Source organism: Buteo buteo, chromosome 4 (genome assembly GCF_964188355.1).
Source record: "Buteo buteo chromosome 4, bButBut1.hap1.1, whole genome shotgun sequence".
Taxonomy (NCBI): domain Eukaryota; kingdom Metazoa; phylum Chordata; class Aves; order Accipitriformes; family Accipitridae; genus Buteo; species Buteo buteo.
This window is the reverse complement of record NC_134174.1, coordinates 37,952,549-37,978,509: the sequence shown is the minus strand read 5'-3', so window position 1 is coordinate 37,978,509 and position 25,961 is coordinate 37,952,549. Positions and strand designations below refer to the sequence as shown.

Sequence of the window (25,961 nt, the reverse complement as noted above, 5' to 3'; positions counted from 1 at the left end):
GGAGAAGGCAGTTGATAGAAGCTGAGTTCCTGTTCACAGATAAGTTTAGAAGGCAGCCAAGCTCAGAAGTTCCTTGAATAAGCTATATTCCTACCACCTTTTTTTTCCCCCTCTGTCAGAGACGTTTGAGCCCCACACAGGAACCAGACTCACATTGTTCAATAGCCACGGACATTTCCAGAGTAGCTGGGAGGGTCGAAAGCTTTTTCCGCTCTTTGTTACAAATCTTTTTTTTTTTTTTTTTTTTTTCCTTTCCTTCTTCCAACTTTCCAGTTAAAGAATATTGCCAGGGCATTCCTGAATTAATCCAGGCTGAGCTTCAGAGAGGATAACAAGAGACAGGTGTAACTGGGTGGGAAAAAACCCACGATGCTAGTGAAGCTTTTGCTCATCTGTAATACAATAGCATTGGCAAAGCTGGTCAAACACTCAGACCATCATGGGTATCGTGCTGGTTCAGTGCACAGCTCGAAGCCACAAATTTATGAGACCTCTGCATACCCCCAGAGGACTCCTCTGTCGCATGAGGAAGAAGGTTATTGGGAAGAAGAAAGGCTCAGGGAGGATACTCAAGATTACCCTTCCAGCGTGATCTCCTCACATCGGGAAGAGAGAGAGGATTTTGAAGCTGCAAGCCCACAGTCCCGAAATGGGTAAGTACCCTAATGTGTCTGTCTTACATGTAACGATCGTGCAATCCTGCCTGATACCTTTATACCCTGTTGATAAAGGACCATTTTCAAAAGAAGTTTCTCATTAAAATATATTAGATTTTAGGGATCAATCTATAACCAAACAGGAGGAGGTTAAATGGTTTAACTACAGAAACAGAAAGCTGAATTGCTTGTGGAGGATGAAACCACAGATGGGACTGGCTCTTTGCCTAGTCCAAGACAGCAGAATGGGGTTTGGGGTCTGGACATACCTGACAGATGTGAAGCCTTCCAGTTCTGCTGTAGCACCATAAAATAAAACACTATTTCTGGCAAAGCAGAACTAGAGGAAATTAACTTACTGACTTTTTCTCATCACAAAGCAATGCTGATTATTTTTGCTGACCATGGCAACCTTTGCCCATCACCGGGATGTGCCTGGCTGCAGACTTGGGCCTTGGAAATGGAGAGGGAAAGAGAATGGCAGGATGTTAGCAAAATAAAAATAGTGAGGAGTAAATATACCAAAGTAAGGAATAATATATAAGCATGAAAATGACTACAAGTTCAACCCCTCCAAAAGGTTTTTGTGACAATGAAATGCTTCTCATGATAATTTATAGCAGAAGAGTAGCCATCCTGCATGGAAAAGGCATGTGCTTCACTAGAAAGATTTCCAAACACTATGATTATTCTAAGTTTTACAGGGCACGTAAGTAGGTCTCTAAATGTTTAAAATAGATGAAACCCAAGCAAGACAGTGAATGAATCTTTTATAGCCCTGATGGATGGGTACTGCAGAGCCCTGTTTGGGAGAGCTGAAACAGCAGCACAGCGAGTGCTGTTCACAGCTCAGTGCTTTAGGATGCCCTGGTATTTTTCCCTTAAAATGCTCTTGAGGAAACAGAAAAGGGAGATGGAAAGAGACTACAAAACTTTGCTCATGTCATGCATCCCTTTCATGCACACTAAAGTATGCAATCTTGTTTCTAATCTCATCTACACGTAAAATTAAGGCCTCCCTTCTGTGTGTAGTGTGGCGAGTGTATTAAAACCCTGTTGTCCTTCATACTACATCTTCTCCAAAATCTGTACCTCCCACCATTAACCTTAAGTCATTTTCTAAAGCCTGTAAGTGCTGACTTCCAGTTTCCTGATGGGTAGTGTTCAATAATGACATGCATGCACTGTTAATTCACCAACTCCTGGTTAATGCATTTCAGACACTGTCAGAGGAAGGAAAACAAAGCCTAAGCGGTACTCTGGACTTGCACATTATACTGCAAGGTGGTAATAATTTGATTGCTGGTTGAAATGCCGAAAGCATTCTGAAAACTATAAGTACTATGAAAATTCAACAGTGTAAAAAGGTGCACATATAGGTCAGCAAGATGCTGTAATATACTCTCCTAATAGGGATTTCTTCCTTTGCTATGTAACTTTGTTCAGCACCAGCTTGTGTAATTCAGTTCAGCACCAACTATTACTCATCCTAATTTCCTCCCAAGAAGAGAAATACTTCCTCCTTTTATGGAGACAGTTACATAAGAAGTCAAATCATAACATTCTTCCCAATTATAAAGCTATATCGATGACTACAGGCAATCAGAATCGAGGCTAGCAATAGCTTTAATGTATTTGTTCTTTTGCTAGAGCCATCACATTTATAGTGCACACAAGCCCAGGAAGCTGGTATGTCTTGTGAAAGAAATTTGAGACTTTAAGAGGAATTATGTCCAAAAGTGAGGGGAGAAAGTGCAAATAAGAAGGGACAGCATGGGTCCCCTTGTAACTGCACTCCAAGTTCTAAAAATCATTGCAAATGGTTGCAGCAATGTACCTTGAGAGCCTCAAGTCCTCAAGTGCATGTCAGCTGCTCATGGCTGGAGTGCCCTGCTATGCATAGACAAGAAATTGTCATGAATCTGGTATTTCCTCCCTACAAGTGTGACACATGCTCTGGAAAAAACATCAAGGAACTGGGCTTATATTTCTAAAGGAGAGAGCAAGAAGAAAAGCATCAGGAGTTAATCAGGAATTGGGAGATATAGGGAGATAAAGACATGCCATTAAACAATTTTCTACCAAAACTATGTCCCACTTCTAGTTTCCTTTTGAAATAAGAAAATACTTTATTTTCAGAACTAGGAGACAAACAAACAAAATCTATGGTGACTTTGTCTCTGAGACATAGTTTTGACTCTCACAATTTTCTAACAAAAAAGATGTGTTTTTCTCCAACCTCTTGCTATTTTCCCTATGTGTTAGGAATAGTGGTTGTTACGAAATATTCTTACATTTTTTAAAAATTCATAGTATTATTTTTCTTATTGCAGTTATTTGAGTAATTGAGACCATCACAACTAATATGTCCAAGGTAATTAGTCAGACAGAATCCTCTGGTTTCTATTTCAACACGTCAGGTGAAATAACTCATTAGATCCCAGTCAAATGCTTGGATATATTACCTTACTAATGAATTCCTCTCAGAATAACGAGATTATTCTAATAAGAGTTTTAAAACAAGAAAATTGGTAAGAAGTCACTGGCCTTTAGGTGACTTTTTAAAAAAGAGAAATGTGTGGATAATAACCCTCTTGTTTCAACTATTCTTTTGAGGAAGAACTAAGTAACAGTTTAGTATCTCAGCTGTTGCTTATATCTGAGCAAACAGGAGAAGCTCTGCATGTTCAAAGCAGACAGGTGTTTGCACGTTTCTTAGAAAATCAAATCTATCAAAGGAGGCCAATTTTCCAAAGGAAATCACTTTTTTTTTTCTTTTCTCCCCAGCAGCTGTGCCTCATAGGAGCTGACCAGTTTGACTTTAGATACTTTATTCTATGTCTGAGGTAAATGGATCCATGTGTACCCAAACTTTCAGCAGAATTAAAAAGGGAAATGAAAGCACAAGCATATGAAGAGATCTGTACTGTGAAACTGCTGGACTATATTAGCATCTGTTTTAGCAATAGAAGATGAAGAGTAAGAACAATAAAACAGGTTCTGGATTTCATATTCAGTGCGTAATACCCAAAATAGACAAGAAATACATTTTCATGCTTCATTTCCCATATAAAACAGATGCCTAATGCAGAACTTCAGGAGAACGCTTGTTATTACTGGTGGCTTTCCCATGTGTGGATACAGGTAGCCAAAATGAGGCTTGAAAAGCTGCCTGGGACACGATCAGGTATGTGGAAATTCTAAAAGTGACCCAGTAAATATCAAATAAGAGCTTGCATTAGCTTTGCATTAGCTCATCACCTACTCTAATACTTACCACTAGGTGTAACCAATTCAACTGCTGTCTGATCAAGTCATATTGGAAGGGAGAGTAAATATGTCAATGAGATAATACACCACTATTCTCATCCTGACAATTGCTATGTGGAAGGCATACCTCATAGCTTGTGAAAACTTGTCCTAAACTGACAAGCCACCTTGGAGATTTTTCTTTCTTTAGAGCCACTTCCATCAAATACTTGGTAGTGACACATGCCTGAGCAAGGCATGGTGCTGAGCTGACCTCAGGGGAGCTGAAGGAGAGGGCCACGTAAGTATAGAGCTGTGTGCCCTCCCGCAGGCTGTACGGTTCAGACCTGGGCAGAAAGACCTGGACACACGTGTCCTTCTCCATGCGGCTGTATGGGGGCCAGGAACAGGGCAATTCTGCCTTCGAAAGGAAAGGTCCCCTGGCCCTGGAAAGACCTCTATTGTAATCGCATTCAGAAGGGCTTGTTGTCACTCCCTACAAACGGATTATTTCTCAAATCAAGCAATGAACTGAAGCACCGTTGGTGGAGCACTGTAGACCAAGGCTCCTACCTTTTCTCAGCACTGAGCAGAATCGCAGCCAGCCAGCTTTAATCTAATCTATGTGCCCTCAACACCAAGAACAGTCAGGTTGACAACTCAGATTTCATGCACTTTGTGTTCGTATTTCCTTAAAAAAAAAAAAAAAGCTAAATGAAGCATCTAAAAGGTGCAATCCCATCACAAGCTAGCCCTGACAGGAAAGCTCAAACCTGCCTGTACCCTCAGTTGGCCTGACCCGTCTGTCAAGTAACACTGTAAACCAGATGACTTAAGCATTCCAGGTTAAAAATAATCTTAGGAAAAAGCAGAGCTTATTTTTAACTTTCCCCCTCAGTAACCACATCGACAGTCGGTCCCCAAACAGATGGCTCGCCCAGTAAGGGAGAAATGGACTGTGGTGATGAAATGGGAAGGAGCAGGGCAACTAAAGCTGGTTTCCCCATCTATGACAAAGTGTCACAGAACTTCTCTGTCTTTCCAAAAGTGTATTCATTGCCAAGTAGCCCCTGTTTTGGATTTGCCCTCCAGTTGGGTAGGTGGTTTAGTTTTCCTTCTTTCTCTTTAATCCACAAACACACATTCGGCCTGTCATTTGTTGGGATTTTTCTTACAATTACTATGTCCACAAAAAAAAGAAAAAGTAAAAAAAAAAAAAAAATAATATATATATATATATCCCCAAACCCCACTACCTGAAATATAAATAGGAAAGGCAGAAATCTTCAGCATAAGTAAATCCTTAATTGCATTAACATGTTTTGAGGTTTGGACACAGGATTCTGTGAAGTCACCCTTGATTAGGGGGAGGCTTCCCGATGCCAGCCAGGTGCGTTGTTATCTCACTGAAACACAGAGCTCTTCCTCTAATTCGGCACCAAGACAGCCACATTTTTATGATTACCCAGTGTGTCAAAATACAGAACAACTATCCTCCAAAGGGTAGACAAACAGAGAAAACCCCAATCAGTCTTATTCTAAAGAAAGTCAGAACAATGCTCAATCTTAATAGCTTGGTTTTTTGCCTGCTTTTACAGGAAAAAATCCATTGATTTAATTAAGACCATTTTCACACTGACTCATCTATTTCTTCAAAACTAGATGGGGACTTTCATAGGAAACTTATGGGATACTGAAATTTCCCCAACAAAGGGGCACAGAACATATGCTTAAAATAAAACAGGTTTGGATGAAATGCAGCTAAATGTGATCTTTGGCCTCTGACATCCTGCAAACCAGTGGAATGGCCATTGAGTGCTCAACAATAGCTTTTGCAGTGCCAAGTTCATTAACAGAAGCAATGGTATCCTATCAAAGTTAGGCACTTGCCTCCTTTCAGGACCTGAGGAAATTCTCCGATATTTGGCTCTTGTTGACCTGCACAGCTGCAGGTGGAATGGCTCCCCATTAGCATGTTCGATGTAAATGACACAGCTTCATTGCATGCAATACAGGAGTTATCAAACCCTCTGTGCCAAAGGGTTGCTTTATTTCACAGCTTATTAGCACAAGCTGCAGCAATCCATTCTTTCAGCAGATAGCAAGGGATCTCTCCTTTCAGCACAGCCACAGAACCACCATCAGCACTACTACCACGTGCATCTGGTGCGTTCCTACTTGCCTGGGTCAACATCCCTTGAAAGAGTGATCAGTGGCCAACCCTGAACAAAATGACACTCACGCCCAAAATATGATCAGGGCAAACCTTGGTGCACACTGTCTGCACCCTGAGTGCATGTCATCTGGGAAGCTTGACTTCCCATGCATTTTTCACATGCTGGCATCAGCACAGCTGTGCTAGTAGGTGGTCACTGGCTGTAATTCCTGCTTCAACACAAGGTCTGAGAAAGGAGTGAGTGTGCTATAAGTAGGGGTGAACTTAAGTCTGCAGGAATCAAAAGATGAAATTCAAGTGTAAGCTGCCCTCTGAACAGGCTGTAGAGCTTCTATTCTGGGGAGGATAATGTAAATGAGGGACTGGCTGCAGATGCTTTCTGAAGAGGAAAAACCTCTTGCATTTATTTATCTGAAGTAGCTTGTACAACAATTAGATTTGGCTCAAAACCAGCTCCCAGCCAAGCCTGCTTTCTCTTGAGGTCCCAGTGAGGGTCCAGGTTCAGGACTGGATTTGCTCAGAAAGCCTTCACTGCACTAAGTTTTTAGGTCCCAAATGATAACAGACTAATGGCACTACTGTTGGAATAAAAGCAGCATTCAACCAGCATTACTCAGGACTCTGGAAGACTTCCAGGACTATATGGAAATCACCATATTTGAAACTACCACTGCCACTCTTTTCAGCCCATCTTGTTACGGTAAACTGCAAATCAATTAGTCTGCTTAAAGCCCAGTGAAAACCAGTGTGGTTCACAGGATGAGTCACAGGAAGATCCCAGGCCCTGCCTGAGAGGGAGCTCTACTCATCCTAAGGGAAAGATGGAGAAATATGAGTTTCTGCTGTCTGATTGTAATACAGGGCTGCTGGCTGCTAGGGAAGAGCTGGAGAATTCACTGATAGACCATCAGTGATCACTTGCTGTCTGCTAATTAAAAACCCAGTGACACATCATGTTCCTGCAGAGAGCCAGCACCTTTTTCAACAGCAGAACACCTTCTGCATTCCATAACTAATAAAAAGATATGTCTGACTTAAAACTGACGTGTATAGTCCCAGTTTAGATTAATTTAAATGTGGCATTTTACCTCTGTTTTATTGAGGCTGCTTTTTCTTGTCAGAATTTTGCACTGAGGGAAAAACAGAACATAGCGGTTATTCCATAGCTAAAGCATCATTCTTTTTTTCTGCTTCAACTGCTATAAATCAGGAATTATTCTGTACAAGTCAATGGAAAAATGCTCGTTTAAATTAGAAGAACATAGTCCTCTATTGTCATCTTGTAGCACACTTAAGCAGCAATAATTGATTATCTGGTGCCTTTTGCATTGTACAGAAAATGAAAGCGTTATGGACCTGAAAAGTTTTGCGCTCTGTCAGTGGTAGACACAGGAATGGCTGGACAGGAGTTTTCAAAGTAATTACAGAAAGTGGCTTCCTTGAGAATAGAAACCTGAGGAAACCGGTGTGAAGGACAACTCAGTTGTACTAGTACAGCCAAAGGAATAACAAAAGTTATGGAAAAACAATATCCTGAAGTCCTGAAGCTTTTGTTCAGGCAAAAATTCCACTGACCTAGGAAGTGTCTAAAATTATGCACTGCAGTGCCAATCATGAGAATGCGTAACTAAGAAAAATAAAGTAAGCACGTAGCTGAGCTGGGGGGCATTACTCACACTCACTATCATGCTGCAATTGTCTGTGTGGCAGCATGTGAAAAAACGAGACTACCCCATATTAATCTGAGCAGAGTGATAATTACTGCAGACCAGCCATCTCACTTTATCTCCTGGTTCTGTGGGTTTTATTTTGTTTGCTATGACATAAAGTGGCCCAGCCCAATCCTAGAATCAGAGGGAGAACTGCCTGCATTTTGCTATGTTTCAGTAAAAGCGGAAATATTATCCAACATAAGAAAAAAATAATTTTAAGATCAGTTTTTAGTTTAAAGATCTTAGAGGTTCAAATAAAAGCTTGAGCTAACCTAAATTTGCTGAATCTTATCTAAATACAGAATGCTTTGTCATCAGATATATTTAACCTCAGAGACAAGAATACACTTGCCTCAAAATAAGGCAAAAGTGGATAGCTGCATGTGAAGACTCTATTCAATAAGGAGATTAGAATAAAGCCTAGGAAAAAGAACACCTAGTCTAGCAAAGAAAATTATTCAGATGCTTTTTTCCTGATTTAAAAAAAAGGATTAATTTGCTTGGAATGTAAAACAGGAAAAGCAACTGAGCAAATGAAATATCTGTAGCCCTGAATTTGTTAGGGTTCCCTCAAGTGTTGCTCTAACTTGCAGTATTGTGATAAACTTTACCATTCACCAGACTGGAGAGAAAGCTCTTCTGCTCTCCTCACATGAGGAACTTTTTTCTACTCTCTCTCCTTGGCAGCAGAAGCTTGAATCAAAAGGAAACTGTATTAAAGAGAATAAAAGCAGAGAGTGTTAAGTTGGTTATATATTCAGTGAATGAAGCGACATAATTACAAAGAGGGAAAAAAATGCAGAAGCAGAACACAAAGCTGCTGTGTTCCAGAAACCAGCTAAATAAAGTGCTATTTGTGAAAGAGCAGCTCTTTGAAACTTCATAGCCTGATTCCGAGCCCAGTGGTGCCAGCAGAACTGCTTGCCTCACTGAACTTCAGATAAAGCCTTTCTCAGTCTTTACATTGTTCTACTTAACATTAAAGAACGACATATTTTCCTTCAAGGTTAATACAGTTAAGGAGTATTTTTAGTTATAGATAGCAAAGTTTCCTTAAAGAAAGCATTTGACAAGACGCACAACAAAATACTGCAATAAAAGTTTCATCTTTGGGCACATGTATCTATATTGCAGCTCATTACAGATGGGAAAGATAGGCTTTATTTACTTATTTGATGAAAGAATAAATTTTAATAAGCTTCATGGAACTCAAAACCACTAGAAGTTTTTGCAATTAAAATAAAAAAAATGATATTATGTAGCCCTTCAGCTCCACAAATAAGCTTTAAGACCAAGCGCGAGAGAGAACTAGTGAGGAGAAAAATGGAGATAAAGAAAGGTGACTACCATTAAAGGAAGTTTTTATTGAGAGTCTATCAAATTCCCCATTTTTCATGCTATTCATTCTACATAAAGCTAATAACTGTCCAAAGTAGGCATCAAGTTGGGATCAACCACTGATTCAACTTCTGATACAACGTAACCCCCTTCTACAAGGGGGAAGCCCACCACATTAACAGGTTTTGAAAAGGAATCCTTGTATTTTCTGCTAAACGTGTGTGCACATTTACATGTGCAATATAGCAAAAATACAGTCACACGATGCCACATTTTTGCTCACACATGTGTTGATGCATGTAAACATTTGGTTTAGATTTGTATGGCTTACATGACTCAAAGGACTTGTTTGGGAGCTGTGTATGGTGGGAAAAACAACTCAGCCCAGATGATGATTCATGGGGCGTGGATTGTTTTCATTAGAAAAGAACAAAACACTAAAGCCAAAGAATCCTTTTTTAAAGGAAGGTTTCCACACTGAAGGCAGACTCCTGGCAGGCATCCTGAAGGCAGACCCAAGATACTGCACCTAGCAACGACGCCAGCAAGCTGCAGCAGCAGTGCCTGGTCACTTTATTTCCCCAGAAAGAAAACCAGAGAGGATTTGAGGGGGGAAAGCCACTCCTAACTATGGCTTGCCAGACACGTGAGAGAGGACAGCCTAAATACAAGCACAGATCAGGTCTCTGTTTCAGAGTTACTCATCTTACACCAACCACTGAAAAGCAATGCAGCCTTATAAAGCCTGGCGGACCCATGCACACCTCAGAGGCAGACATCAGCCAGAGCACGCGTGTTGGTCTGCTGGCTTTAACTGCATCTCCCGGCAACACAAGCAGAGCATTTGACTCTTGAAGAGTAATGATTTAATAAAAACTTGAGGATTTGTCTTCTGGTTCAGTCCCATAGGAAACAAGACTCCCATTGATAATAGGCACAGAAGTTCCCCCAGTCACTTGCAAAGGCCTTAAAACTACAGCTCATCAAACCAGCTCTTTTGGCTTGCAATCACAACAAAAGCTGCAGCAGCCTGCTTTCCTGTTCAGCCTTCCCAGCGCCGCAGGCTTTGCCAGATTCCTGCCCCTGCTTCTAAGAGATGAAGAATTTTGCTTGCATGAGTGTTCACTGAAATCGCCATCACATTTTCCTTAAGAAATGGGGGAGCAAAAAAAGCTGTCTATGAGCCAGCAAGCCTGGTGAACTGTTCCCCGCTAGCCCAGGCTGTCTGCCCTTCCCTCCTGACATTTCCAGCTTCCCCCCGTTCTCCTGGCCACCCAGCCGCAGCTTCTGCTTTTGTGTGGGACTCGGTTCCCCATTGTTTCTGCAACTCTCTCGGAGGGGCAAACTTTTTCCATATATGCTGATTATCAGAGATTTGGTTCCTGTGTTCCCATTTAAAAATATACTGCCTAAAGTTCAGCTGTTACTTTATCAGCCACAGCTCTCTCCCCCACACAATGCCCTACTTCATTATAACACAAGCTCTGACAAACTCATGGAGTACAAGAACTTCCTGATGTCTCCAAATACCCCAACCGACATGATCAGTACTGCATAAGGTCTGATATTACTTTTGTGCTGAGAAACTAATGTTGATTTCTCACAGGAAGGGAATTTAGTGGTATGCATAATGGCATATAATATGATTCCTATTTTTCTCCAGGCTTCATTTAAGCAGATAGGCTGCATATATTGACACCAGCAAGCTCTAAAGCTCATAGTAATGGCTGCAAAGGTAGAACAAATGGCTACTGGAGGTAGAACAGCAGACCCCTAGAGATAGAATCATAGAATCATTTAGGTTGGAAAAGACCTTCAAGATCATCGAGTCCAACCACCATCCATGCCCACTAAACCATGTCCTGAAGTACCCTGTCCACTCGCTTTTTGAATATCTCCAGGGATGGTGACTCAACCACTTCCCTGGGCAGCCCATTCCAATGTTTGACAGCCCTCTCAGTAAAAAAATTTTTCCTAATATCTAACCTAAATCTCCCCTGCCGCAACCTGAGGCCATTTCCTCTCGTCCTGTTTCCAGCCACCTGACAGAAGAGACCAGCACCCACCTCTCTACAACCCCCTTCAGGTAGTTGTAGAGAGCGATAAGGTCTCCCCTCAGCCTCCTCTTCTCCAGACTGAACAGCCCCAGTTCCCTCAGCCGCTTCCCATGAGACTTGTGCTCCAGGCCCTTCACCAACTTGGTTGCCCTTCTCTGGACACGCTCCAGCACCTCCATGTCTTTCCTGTAGTGAGGGGCCCAAAACTGAACACAGCACTCGAGGTGCGGCCTCACCAGTGCCCAGTACAGGGGAACAACCACCTCCCTGCTCCTGCTGGCCACACTATTTCTGATACAGGCCAGGATGCTGTTGGCCACCTTGGCCACCTGGGCCCACTGCTGGCTCATATTCAGCCGCTGCCAACCAGCACCCCCAGGTCTTTCTCTGCCGGGCAGCTTTCCAGCCACTCTTCCCCAAGCCTGTAGCGCTGCATGGGGTTGTTGTGACCAAAGTGCAGGACCCGGCACTTGGCCTTGTTGAACCTCATACAATTGGCCTCAGCCCATCGATCCAGCCTGTCCAGATCTCTCTGTAGAGCCTCCCTACCCTCAAGCAGATCGACCCTGCCTCCCAACTTGGTGTCGTCTACAGACTTGCTGAGGGTGCACTCAATCCCCTCATCCAAATCATTGATAAAGTTATTAAACAGAACGGGGCACAACACCGAGCCCTGGGGAACACCACTTGTGACCCACTACCAACTGGATTTCACCCCATTCACCACAACCCCCTGGGCTCGTCCATCCAGCCAGTTTTTCACCCAGTGAAGAGTGCACTTGTCCAGGCCACGAGACACCAGTTTCTCAAGGAGTATGCCATGAGAGATGGTGTCAGAGGTCTTGCTGAAGTCGAGGTAGACAACATCCACGGCCTTTCCCTCATCCACTAGGTGGGTCACCTGGTGATAGAAGGAGATCAGGTTGGTCAAGCAGGACCTGCCTTTCGTAAACCCATGCTGACTGGGCCTGATCCCCTTCTTATCCTGGACTTGCTATGTGAGTGCTAGATGCCAGACAGAGGGGGAAAAACCCAAATCATGTCAAGATAGCACTCATCAGATTTACTCTTGGGTGTTCAAACTTTCCAGTGACAAACTTTCAAGTACTGAATTGCCAGTGGCAGTATCAGGAAGAACAATGTTAAAAAACCAACTATAATGACCAGTTCTTACCTTTACTAATATACCTGTCACATGGACATCTAACATAACAGAGTAGCTCAGTTTTGGAGATTCAAGTGGTCTTCAACCAGGACAGCGGATTTCATGACAATTAGAGAGCTGTTTCCTCTGCAGGTGCTTTACCATGAGGGAGTGATGAAGGCCTCAAACCCCTTTTGCAACTTGGAAAATTTACCACACTAGTAAAACTCACCTTGTCCTTGCTAGAAGCATAAAATTAAAACCCAAGAAAACAACCCTCATTTTTCCAATATTATTTTCCTGCGGGTAATGGGAGAAATAATTTCAAACCTAGTCTAATTAATAAAATCCAATCAGTTACTATATTATCTTGAAGAAGTAATACTTAGGAAGACATTGATTATTAATGGAGTTTATGTGGGATCAAGTTTTCAGAAGCAGTCTGCCTCAACCCGATGAGTCAGTCATTAGGCATCTGAAATGGCAACATGCCGAGAAAGGCAATTTGACATTTAAAGTGACATTAACCTGCAGGTTATCATGGGTTGGAAATTTCTCCTGCTAAATGAAAGGACTGGAAATGGAACTAATGCATCAAAGTTCAGACAATCGACCCCTTTGTAACAAACTCAGATAAACATCCCAAATGAAAACAAATGAACTGGGAGTGGAGGGAGAATCTAGCAAGCATTTTCCACCTTCCTCATCATCCAGCTGGGAAAAAAAAAAAAAGGGGGGGGGGGGAATAGAAGGCCCTTCTGCATTTCATTCATCCTTGGCATTGTTACAAGCAGAGACTTAAAAAGACCTACTTCAAATTCCTTTCCCATGTCTTTCTTCCACTAGGAACTGGTGTTCCTTCACGCAGTCCCGGCTGGTAACATACATAGAAGCCTGCATGAAGGAGAAGTACATTGTCAACTCCCAACAGCCCTGTCTAAACGGAGCACCAGACTGCCAGAAGATCATGTAAGTATCCTAAATAAAACCACTGAAGAAAACAGAATTTTCTCTGAAGTATCTAAATGATATTTTCAAAAGTATTTAATGACACATTTTAAAAAGAATTAAAGCATCAACTCAGTTTAATACCAAAGTGATGTAGGGTCTGACTTACGTACCAAAGGTGATCAGGCATTTAAGTAACCTGGGAGAACAATTGCCTTTCCAAGCCATCAAGTACACGACTACAAGCTGATTAAGTGATTTTTCAAATCTTCCCACATGTTTATTCAGCAAAAAACATAGACCATACCTTTTCCATGATTTTCAGGTCATAATACACAGATATAACTTAAAAAAAAAAATCTCTGCCTGTGGCCATCAGTGAGACCATTTACATGGCAGGAGTTAGAGATGTGCAACTGCCCAAGTGCTTACTCTTCTTTCAGAAGGACTGGCTGCCCAAAGACTACTGGTGAAAGCCAATAGTGTACCTTAAGGTACTAGGACTGATACATTTTTAAAGTTGGGAGACATTGACTCACAACACACTTTTGAAGTGAAGTAATATTTAATACTTACCTACATGTTTTCACATCTATGTAGTTACTTGGCTGCAAAAATGCTTTTGCTATTTGTTAATACAAATAATTTCTCTGAACAAAAACCCCAAAGGTTTATGATTATTTCTAGTGGAGTTTTTAACAAATTTGTATCTTCCTTGGTACCAGTGACATTTTGGAATATTTGTTTAAAAATAAAACTTTCTCTACAACTCATCAGAATATTACAAAAGTTCAAGATCAGTCCAAACTTCATTGCAAAGGACTCTATTACAATAAGTATTACAGTTGTGTTTCCGATAGATACATAAATTTGCCATCTGTGACATTTCTCAGACTTGCGTCAGATGAGTGCCAACATGTTTGGAAAAAAATCTCTACTGAAGAACAATAATGCATGAGGCAGAACACTGGAGCCCTGCTCAATGAATAGTAGTTATATTCTGTCTGCATGTAAGAATGTGCACACACCTCCTGTTGTAGGCAGTAATCCTGAAAAGCAATCTTATGTAGGGGGAAAAAACTGCTGTGGACTGCCTAAATGTTTTACTAAACAGCAGTGATACAGTTTATGACAAATGTCTTAACTGCGTTCTGCATTAGTCATCTAGGACAGGCTTGGCACCAGACTGCTGCTAGAGTCAGTGAACTCACCCCAAGTGACGCCAGCTGACAGTAAGTTGGAATCTAATGCCCAGACCCTTACTCCCCAGGTACAGGACAGCTCTGAAGCCAGTCTATCAAGTGAAACAGAAGGTTTTGAAGTCTTTGCAGTGGAAATGCTGCCCTGGATTTATTGGCAAGGACTGTGAACAGCGTGGTAAGGAAAGCTAGAGAACAAGCGTGAGAATTAATGACTAAATGCCAGTCATGGTGGCAAGAAATAAGTTTGCCTATTTGTTTTTGCTTTTTTTGAGAATCGATGCCTTATTTCCTTTGGTTTGCTATGCCCCAAATCACTGATACCTTGAAACAAGGAGTAGTCATAATTAGCTGCAATTAGTAGCTAATAGCATTAGCTACTTATTCGTCTCTTAGTAGCACCTTTGTAATCACAGAGGAAGGTATTCATTCACCTGGGAGGCCTGTCAGATGTGCAAGTCCATCTAAGAATGCCTAATTCCAGGTAGAAAAGGGTGACGTCAGAAAGCAACACTAGTGCATGAAATGCCCCTATGGTCAGTTTACTGGATGAAGCCATCTGGCTAGGGAAATCACAGCGTACCCAAGTTCAAACAAGGTAGGCAGCGTTCGCTCCCCAGCCTGCATTGCTGCCTCCTCTCTGCTTACCCTGGCTGCAGACACTGGCTCCTAGAGCAGGGAGCAGCTCTACAACACACGAACAGAGCCCAGGCTGTTAATTCCATGGAAGCTCCAGCAATAGCCTTTACATACAATAAACTACCACAACTCTTTGCACTGTTGAATAATGATGTGTGCAGCTGCTAAGTAAAAGAGAGGGGAGACAATGTGGTTTAAAAACTGGAGTGCTTCGTGGCATTGGCATGATTTAGCAAATAATACTCCAAAAGCAGAAAGAGAATTTAAACAGATAAAAGGTAATTCCCTCTTGCAATTAAGGCAACCATAGCAAAAAAGGCAAATATCTATGTGAAAATTTTCACACAATCTATGCCTAATCACCCATAGATAAAGTGGGCCTGTTTTCATCTCTGTAGGTTTAGCTTTTCTTCACAGATAGCTTTTGTTCATAGATTTATCTCTAGGTGATGCCATAGCCTAACCTTCCTTTATTTTCCAACTTTCATGTTGGAAAGGTATTACCAAATGCAGTGCTTCTAGTTTAGTCTCTCCTTCATTACACTCATTGACCAAAACCAGCTGCTCCATCTTTACCTCCTCATTTGTACAGCATCACTCACTGTAGCTGGTGCCACCAGAATGTTCAGGTAACTGTGGAACAAGGAAGAGGAATTTGCAGATCTTTTGATAGGACCCTCAGAAAAAAAACCCCAACAACAAAACCAAACCCCAAACCAAAAATCCCAAAGTGTTTGCAATAGACTTCTTAGGGGCAATAACTTGGCGCGAGTTAAAAACCCCCACCCTACTGCATCGCATTACCATTTATGCAATGTTGTATGCCAGTGCTGTACTACAAGCTAAGTAAATTCTTCAGACAATATGTTCTTTCCCTAAGAAACCGGCAATGTAGAAGCCTGTCTCCACATCAGTTACACTACACATGAAATTGTCCTGCATTGCCTTGCTGAACTGTAGCAGTTTCTGCATCTAAAACATTTTCACAGATGTATTACATCTCAATTGCAGATCCCAATTTTATTCTGGTGCCACAAAATCAAACTGAAGGACGGGAAGAGGAGTTCTCAAACCACAGTATGTGCTTGAAGTTATTTTGCTTGCCATTCTTTTACCTCTCAGTCACTGATCAGAAAAAAAGATGTACTTTTTAGGTGCAATTTTAACATGATAAGCTATGGACAATATCTCTAGTGAAAGCATTATCTGGGAAAGTTTTTACACAACTACATTTATTGGCATAAATAAGGGCTTCTGCTGTAACACTACATGAATGCTTTAGACAAAGCATCCAAAAGTTTCGAAGTTGTATGCTGGCTGGTCATCAGCAATACCTAGTGAGAATGCCAGCTGGTACAGAGTGCTAAACCTTTCAATGGTATGGATGTTTAACCCATTGCTCTGCTAAGTGGATTCACAGGAAAGCACACCATGCTCAGAAGTCTACCAGAAAAACAATCTATTCAAAACGCTGTTTTAAAGCAACTAGCCAGTAGCTTTGAGGCTACTACGAGGTACTGTAGATCCGTATCTCGGGCACTCCATCCTACCAATCTAAGTATCCAAGAAGGATCTTCCCTTACCCTCTGGGAAATGGTGTGGATTGCAGTGCTATTAAGTATCTTCTAGCAATTGGTTTTAGGGTAGTATTGCAGCTCTCAAAGAGAGTCGTCTTTACATTATGCTCTCAGCACTAAATGAATATGCAGTTACTTTGCACGACTTAAGTTTATAAAACATTAAAGGTCAAAGGTAACCCTGGAGGGCAAGAGGCCTCCAGGATGGCACAGTGGGGATATACCAGTTTCTGCAGCTTTCAGTGTACACTTTGAAACCTACAGCTCAAATTAGCAGGTATTTATTTAGAATAACATCATTTAAAGGACCCCTCAGTAAGAGTCAGCTATGATGCTCATACCCCATGCTTCTGGTTCCTTAGTGGAATGCCTCAATGGCTCTTTCATCCTCTCCTTTTATTCTGGGTTGTTAAACCTTGCTATCCTTTCAGTCAATGGCTTGAAAGGAGTTATAATTCTAGAACATTTTTATGGCATGGGGAGATTTTAAATGAAGAGCATTTTACTGCCATCATGGCTAGCGTGGCTGTAGTTCTCTTAATATTTAAATATATTACATTTTCATCACTGTTGAAAAAAATCTCTGCAAAGAAACCGTGAGTTAAGGTGCTAAAAGTCAACAAACCCCCTAAATGTCAGCGCAAAATTTTCAGAGCAAAAAGTACACAGGTGTTCTCAGAGGTCTTGTAGGAATACCTGTCGCCTGGTCGCTGCACTCCGTTGCATGACTTTGTTTTTTTAATCTTGTGATTAGTGTCAACATCAGTGGATTCAAGAAAAATGTTGGAAGTCATTCAAAATCATGAGGCTTTACTGGATGATCTTCAAAGTGATATTCATCAAGCAGTCAGCAACTTAGGTGACTTACAGAGAATATTTGAAAACAACGGTACAAGCATGGTGTTAGAAGTGAACCAGAGCAATTCAGGTGAGAGGTCTGACGCAGAATTACCAGCCTGCCAATAGGCCCTGTAAAACCACACAGAGCAGAAAGAAAACTTAAAAAAAAACCAAACCACCCTGTTATTCCTTGGTCTGCTGGTTGCTTCTAAGGAGAGAAAAAAATGGCTGCAATCCCAACATGAATGAACCAAATTCAAGAGTAAATTGAAAGGGGAAATGAGATAAAAGGCAGATTCCTTCAGAATCCTTGTGGCCTTAACCAAAGAACAGAGAGGTTGCTTATACCTAAAATTTGTTAGCTTACTATTCTGTTTCTACGGCTTCTTCTCTTCTATGGGGATGGAGAGCTTAGATTTAGTTTTTGTTCTTTTTTCATACTCATGCTATATACTCTGATGTGTGGAATATCAGACTGGTGCATGTAAAAAATCTATAACATTCAACCCTTCTCTGGAACATTATTCCTGCCGTATATAGGAGTGAGAAAAAAAGAGCTATGGAATTTGACCTACTAATGTGAGCTACTGGCCACAGACACATTTTCTAATGTTAGACTATTGTCCTCAGTGAACTTCAAGGCACTCAAGTTTGAACATTAAAGTTAGAAATCAAGCCTTAGTATAATTCACACCTAGTACACGTACCTCACAGATTTTTCAAGTTATTTAGTCCTGGCCTGGAATATTCAGCTGTTAAGAAGCTGTATAACTTCGTGAAGTAGAAGGTGCATTGTAGAAAGCATCAGAAAAAGAACAACAGTATGAGACAGTCAAATAAGCAAGAGCCCATCAGCCAAGAACTGTTGTGAAAATGGGCAGTTATGGCCACTTACAAAAATGCTCGTACAGGGGTTTCAAAATGTAGTATTTTTATGACTTAAATGAGGCAGTCAATACATATCTAAGTTACTCTCTGCAGACTCAAAAGACACAATGTGCCTCACAGTAACCTTGATTTAAAATCAGGCTATTTTTGCAATTGTCAAAATTTATGATATGGTCAGATTTTGGGGAGTAAGATGGCAGTTACTGTAGAAACATAGTTGAGTTACCCTGGCCAGATTAAGATGTGTTCCAAAAGCAGAATTTAAATTTAATGAAATTAATCTTTTTAAACTGTGTTAATAGATCTACAGGAAAGACTTCTGCAGCAGGTTTTGTTTCCCCATGTGGAGAATTTTCTAAGGAAACATTTTAACCCAATGTGGACAAGCTTCAACAGAAGCTTACAGAACCTCTCGAACATGGTAAGAAACCTGTCCCATGACGTGGAAGCCAACAAGAAAAGCATAGAAAGATTCCAAGAGAGCACTGTGCCCAAGAAGGAATTCCAGGAGCTGGGAACTAAGTTTGAATCAAAAGTCCAAGAAAATGTAGTGAAAGTTGATCAGGTGAAAAGAGATATAGAGAACCGATTGCAAATGCAGCAGGCTAGTATTCACTATAATCTCACCATGATCAAGGCAGATACCGACACAAAGCTCAAGAAGTTTCATAAGATACAGCAGTCCCACTTCTTAGCTTTGAACAGCAGCATATCAAACATGAAACAAGAGCAAAACAATCTTGAAAATAAATTTGAGACTTTGAAAAAAAATTTAACAGAACTCTCCTCACATCATGGTCCCAAAGATGAAAATACCCAGTTAACCATCAGACAAATAAATGACGTTCTGGCAGGGCATGCAAAGCAGCTTAAAGAACTTTACATGGAGTCAGATGTGGCCTTTCAGAATATTGCAGTTTTAGAAAGGTGGTTTAAAGAGTTAAAAAAAAATATCTCAAAGTATAGGCCAGAGGATTTTACAATAACTTTAATGGAGAAATCGGTTATTATGGAAGAAAACAAAGCAGCAATGGAAAGGCAGATATCAGAGCTTAACTATACTCTCTCAAATCTTCGGGAAAACTATTCAGATCTGTTGAGGTACATGGAGGAATGTAATTGCCAGAGAATATCTTCTGACACTGATGTACTGGAGGAAGACTTAAAGAATATCACTTATTCCCTTGAAGGCACCCAATCAACTTTAAAAGATATGAAGCACTTAGAGTCAGTTTTCAGAGATCTCTTGAGGAATGAAATTGAAGAGCTCTCCTCAGCTTTTCCATCTATCCATCAGTCCCTTAATCTCCGTCAAGAAGAAAACAGACAGCTTCAGTCGCAAGTTACGGCTTTTTCAGAAGACATAGGCTTCTTGAAGAAGAAAGATGAAGAGATTCATCGACACATCAAGTATCTCAACAGTTCTTTCATCTCTCTTTTGGAAGATGCCATGCGGCATGAAGCAGCACTGGAGGCTTTACTGGGAGAAGAATTTATGGAAGTCTTGTTTGAAGAAGATCCTAGTATCCTAATATCATCAGTATTTCAGCTGCAAGAATCTCTCAGACATATCTCTGATAAACTCCAAGAACAAAATAGGACTTTAGAATCTCTTATAAAGAGATCTCATCTCTTGGAGAGAGGTCAACAGAATAATCATGATGCTCGTACATCTCCTAAGCATCCCAAAGAAGAAACACAAACATCCTCTACTCTAGATGAAGTCAGTAGTCAACACAGCATCGTAGAACATATGGAACCTAACTATGAGGCTGCCAAAGATGACTCCTTGGATAGCTCAGCTTATAACGATATCATGACTCTGAAGAATGATATCAAACACCTGAGCCTGGCAATTAAGAGGCATGAATCCAGAAGTGACATGAATCTTTGCTGCAATCACACAATAGCAAATGTAATTGAGCCACTCAACTTTTCTGTGGAAATTCTCTCAGCAGATTTAGCAACCATCAAGCGGAAGCTGGAGGAACATCTGCTGATTTTTAAGAAGCTGTTTGGAAGCAATGAAGAATTAGTTGCCTCAAATATAAGTCTGGATGTTGCAAAGATTCAGTCAATGCTTACCAGAAAAGTGAGAAGGCAACAGAAAGGTCAAGACAAGCAAAGAGACAAGAAAAAGCCCGAGAAGCACAGAGAAAATACACAAATGATAAGTGGAAGAAATACAGTACAGACAGAACTTTTGGAAAAAGGTGGGTTCTTTTCTTTTACTTGCTCATGTGCAGGTCTAGTTTCTTTCTGGGCCCTGCTGTAAGTTACACACACAAAGCATATTAGTTGTAAGACTTATCAGGTATCTTGTGGGATGCCGGAGGGAGAAATTCTGACATTATTTACATCCCCCCCCTCCACCAAAATAAGCAGTTTGAGTGAGAACCAAGTTGATAACACTGCTGCACTTTACTTGAGGCCAATAAAATTACCACCATTATAGCAGCTGGGAAATTGGCCTTGAACTAATGCAACTTTATATATTTAGAACACAAATTTTGTTTGTAGATGCTCATATTAACGTAGTAGCAGTTTTCTCTTTTGAAGGTGATGGGGAGTGCTAGGCTTCCAGGTCTTGGTTCTTTTTCCTCTGTTATATGAGTCTGGAAGGAGCATACTCAAAGCATCAAATCCTTCCTACCATGGAGAGGCACATTGAATGAACTGCTATAATTTGCACAAGTGGAACAGGAAGGACTGACCAGAGAGCACGCTCTCTCTGTTACTGCTAAGCTTCAGAGACAAGTTTTCAGCTTATACTTCACTGTGACTGGCCAGTTCCCTTTCCCTGTAAACATGTGGCTGTAAGCACCTGGTAATTACAACCACCACAGCTTTAGCTTCTAGGATTGTAGCCTTTGTTATGGACATAAAACATAGAGCAAAAATCAGCCCCTTTAGGCTGCAAAACTGTAGTTAAGACTGAATAAGCAGAGAATGTATTTCAAACCAATTTATTTTTAGGACAGCAAAGAAGTGCTACCTTTTTTTTTTCCTGGGTGGTCTCAGCCTTATACTTTTCCAAGAGTAGCAGTTCAGATATTTCCAGGGAACCATTTGATCTAATCCCAGGCACATACCCATTTCAAGCATTTAGCTCTACAAAGGAGCATACAGAAATCAGGCCTGATAGGGCTTCACCCTATCTCCCACCCTGATGATCCTGGGGAGAGAAGAGCACTCGCAAATAAAATCCTGTTCCTCTTTCTTTTTCAGACTCACTGGTGGCATTCCATGTGGGATTCTCAGAAAGAAAGGATAAAGAAAAGACTCTGAGGTTTAATGAAACTTACATCAATTATGGAAACAGCTATTTCCCTGAACATGGCTACTTTAAAGCACCACATAAAGGTGTCTACCTCTTCATCATCTCTGTGGAGTTCAGCTCAGGACCAGCATTAGGACAACTCTCCTTTAGCCGTGGGTACAAAAGAACTCTTGCAAGTAGTCAGAGGAAAACACCAAATGGAAACACCATGACAACTTTTGCTATGGCAGAAATGGAGAAGGGGGAGAAAGTATGCTTCGAATTGCTGCAGGGCTCTCTAGTGAAACGGAGTCCACCTGGGACAACAATGGGTGGATTCCTAATATTTAAAACTTGAATAGTGACATTTTGTTTTACTGATATCTTCCATAGATGCAATGGATCAATTCACTATTGCTTCATCTGTGATGTATTCAATCCTACTGCATGTGTTTAAACATAGCACTACCCTAGATTTGTCTTCGTGCTTCTTTTCTGGAAGTGTTTGGCTTTTGATTAGTTGCTTATGAGCAGCAATGGGATCTTCTTTCAAATAATAAGCTAATGGTTTGGACTCCAAATTTATCAGCACGCACATTCCCAAATCCTTCCACTGTGAGGACTGCACCCAATTAGAAAAAATGTTTTGTGGGACCTTCTTCACTTACAACACAAATAATTTCTCCTTCCCCCGGCAAAAGAGTATCCTCCCATGGCAAATACCCCCACCACTGGCAAGGAAAAGATTTTAGGAAGGACTGAATGTATCGACTCTCATATTTTGCGAATAGTAGCTTAAAACCAAGAAACCAGGACAATTTTACCTTTTAGTCCTCTGTGGACCACAGGCAGTCACAGACTGTCTTGGAGACTTCTGCAACTCACTCCAATGTTTCAGTCTGTGCACAACATGAACACTAGAAGAGATCGATCAAATCCAGTAAGATGCAGCCTATGCTAGTATTTGTAAGCAAGGATCTTAGAAATGGCGTGGTCTTTTTGCTTCTGAGCCTGTGGTGTATTTCAACTACACCGCAAAAATTTAATAGTAATATAACATTGTTAAGATTAATTACATCTACATTTAGACATTAGGAAAATGTCAACAATATTAAAAAAATATTGCTGAAAATGCAGTTTATTTCTAAAGGTAACTCTGAAGAATATCGTGAATTCAGCCCAGAGTTCAGCATTTAGTAAATAGTTTAAAACCAAGCAAGCAAGCAAATAAAACTAACAGCAAAATGCCAAGTTCATTGGTCTCCTGCCACTGTTGAATATAAAATAAATTTATAGTTAGAGTAAATCAAAGAATAGAATTTCTGAACTGTGGAGTTGTTTTTTTTTAATTTCCAAAATCTCAAGATGACCATGTCTGGTCATGTCCTAAACTTTTCTTTTGTCAAATAAAATATCCCAAAGGCTTTCATTTTAAAGAAGTTAAATTATTGTGTTTATTTTCCTTGTCTATGCTAATGTTTTACAAAGCAGTACTAAAACAATTACATTTGCCAAAATGAAATGCATTCACAAATTCCCAATACTTTTGGTGAAAGAGGTAAATTATTATTATGTATTTTATGTCCTTTCAAGGTAGAATTTTCTAACAGAAATCTATCCTGCTGTTAAGGGGTTTTCTCCCCACCTACTTGTATTCTAAGCAACACTAAACTACAAAGTTATTAAAAAACCACATTGGTATCAATACACATTGCACTTAAGACAACAGTTTGACAAGCAGACAATATGTGTCTTTTGAAATAAAGCTGCAAAGCAGTTTCAGCTACTGACTTGCTGAGAAGATTGTTATTCTCCAGCCTGAAAAATCCAACAAAGCAAACGACTAAAAACGATCTCGCATCTACTCCTAGCCAATGCTGATTTTCATACGAGATTAACAGGCCAAGTATCCCCATTTATCTAGCATGGAGCCACATCTTGCACTGCTCTGCGGCAGGCAGCACAAAGTGCCTGCAAGCTCATCTTCTGTCCCACAGACTGCTCAAATATCTGAGGGAAGGAAGAGAAGAAAACTTGAAGAGGTGAAATGTCAAAAAGAAAGAAAAGCATCAAATTCTAAGACTGGGTTCTTTCAATACAAACCTACTATATTGGGGTGACCCAGATGTTTTTACCAGTGGTCCTCCTATTATGGGCTTTTGTGGAGGCAGCATTCTGCAGTGCCAAGCCAAGCGCACTGCCTAGGTCAGGATAGCTCAAGGAACACCTCATCTTCAGTGCACACCAATTCTGCAGCTACCACCTAAGTTCCACAATTAAATACAGACAGGGGATATAGATATTTAAAAACACCTTGCTTGTTTTTAAAGATTTGACAGAATGCTTCAAGTGGAGCAAAAACTATACAGCTACTTGAAAAAGGACATGGTAGGTAGTAGATAGGATAGCAGTTCATCCAGACAGGACTTTTAAAAGGTTTGGTATCTTTGTGCTTACCAGAGTTTACTTTTGTTGAAGAATAAGCCAGGCAAGTTCAGAGATCATCAACTCCAGAGTGAACACAACATTAATATAAAGATATTTTCATTATTTGTATTCTTCAGATATGTACTTAAGTTAGCCACCTGCATATACAAAGAAAATATACTCGAATGAAAGGCTCTCATTTTTAGACTATGAAGCACAAAATTAACAAAAGATAATGGGTTAAAACATTCTATTGGCTGCATAAGCCAGGAAACCTGAGTTCCTTCCCAAGCGGCAAGAGAAAGATGATTAAGCTACTTGGTTGTGGTTGTGGGTTTTTTTAAATGAATACATCAGCTTTTTAATAAACTTCTATCTAAACCACCTCTCAAATACTAGCGAACTATCTGACTACTGGTATAAATTTCTTTGAAATCCCCCACAAACACTTGGGTTTTGCAGTTTTTGGGGGTTTTGTTCTTTTTTTTGGTAAGATTAACATAGCCACATCACCATGACCTGCATTTTTAGGCAACAGACTAGAAGAAACCATTTTAACGCAGAGACAGCAGACTCCAGATTAGGACCTAGAAGAAAGAAAAATTTGCCACAAAAATGGCAAGAGGACAAGGATGATTAATTGACAATTTAAAACATAGCTATTGGTTGGCTCAGTGGATTAAGAATAGGGGATGTTCAAACATGAAAAACAAACTGAAGTTGACCATAGGCATTAGGAAAAGAGAGTTGTTAGACAAGTTGCTTCAGTTTATCTCATAGCAGACCAACTAGACCAGCATGCCTAATGGCAGTTTCAGCCAAGCACCAACAGGCACAGAAACATGTATGCTCACTCCAAGATACAGATATATATCTCTCATCACTCTCAGCATCATATTTAAAAAAAGCTCCCAACTTCCCTTAGTACTTCTCAGAAATCTGCCAGAAAACATTGCCAATAATTCAGGTTTCTGGATTTCCAGAGCAAACCACTAAGCTTTATAAAAACATAAAAAAAGCTATGCATCTTAATGCCTTCATGTAATTATTTTGTTACTGAAACTTTTACTGCTTTATGAATGTATCTTACAGTACTTTACATTTTAAAATTAAAGTCTCCTAATTTTTTTTTCTTTTCCATCACTGAGATGGTCTCCTTACTTTACTCAAAATGTAAGTACCCATCATACATAAACAATTTTACTTTCTATAGATCCATCAATGCCTGAATTCTGCAGTTAGATGAGTCTGAACTCATTTCAGATATCCACATCAAACCAGTCTCTGAAGTCCATGGTGGTGCTCCTTCACGAACCAGATTCATGAGGTGGTCAACCCACAGTAGTGGTCTTCTCATGACTCAGGTTCACAGCTGGTATTGACTTACTACATTAACATCAGTGAGAAAGACTGAAGTGGTATTCTGGGGAGCAGTGAAGATAAAGCTGCAGAAGGGATTAGTGAAATTAATGGAATCAAATCTGATCCTTTATGAAATTAGTGCCACTTCTGCAATTTATTTAAAAGGGTGTGACTGAATTCACCAACTACTCAGTATGCTTTTTGGCTTGCATACAAAATATACACGTGGGGTTTTTAGACATGTCAGTGGATATAGCTGTTTCAGTTCTTAGACACCGATGCAAGCTAATCAGTAACACATTTTTATATAGAGATCAAAAATAATCATACAGAAATGATAACATTTTGATATTTATTATTAGTAGGCAGGAAAACTTGTTTTCACTGATCAAAATCCCCGTTTTTTTCCAAAAGGATCTTCCTTATCCTTAGGATATAGCACCATCCTGTGGTCATTTCTAGAAGCAACATTGTTGTCAAAACTGGTGCG

At 40.4% G+C, this 25,961-nt stretch overlaps 1 protein-coding gene across 5 annotated transcripts; it reads left to right on the top strand.

Moving 5' to 3' along the window:
- The first annotated feature begins 62 nt into the window (after window positions 1-62).
- Window positions 63-25,249, top strand: MMRN2 (multimerin 2). 5 transcript variants are annotated; one of them, XM_075025542.1, is made up of 8 exons: window positions 499-653; window positions 3,444-3,843; window positions 13,179-13,301; window positions 14,551-14,657; window positions 16,130-16,195; window positions 17,450-17,623; window positions 18,726-20,636; window positions 21,652-25,249. In XM_075025542.1, exons 3-8 carry the CDS (start codon window positions 13,231-13,233, stop codon window positions 22,038-22,040), a joined length of 2,718 nt encoding a protein of 905 aa, XP_074881643.1. In that variant the 5' UTR covers window positions 499-653; window positions 3,444-3,843; window positions 13,179-13,230; the 3' UTR covers window positions 22,041-25,249. The 5 variants fall into 5 exon arrangements, with proteins under 5 accessions (XP_074881641.1, XP_074881642.1, XP_074881643.1 ...); XM_075025543.1 differs by having other exon boundaries at window positions 517-653; window positions 3,447-3,843; XM_075025540.1 differs by lacking the exon at window positions 3,444-3,843 and having other exon boundaries at window positions 63-653.
- The last annotated feature ends 712 nt before the right edge of the window (window positions 25,250-25,961 follow it).

Excerpts from the sequence above, each read along its gene's own strand:
- MMRN2 (XM_075025540.1), top strand. The coding sequence starts at position 370 with ATGCTAGTGAAGCTTTTGCTCATCTGTAATACAATAGCATTGGCAAAG. Across the intron at positions 16,196-17,449 it reads AGAGGAGTTCTCAAACCACA|TGTCAACATCAGTGGATTCA; the intron begins GTATGTGCTTGA and ends TCTTGTGATTAG. Across the intron at positions 17,624-18,725 it reads AGTGAACCAGAGCAATTCAG|ATCTACAGGAAAGACTTCTG; the intron begins GTGAGAGGTCTG and ends CTGTGTTAATAG.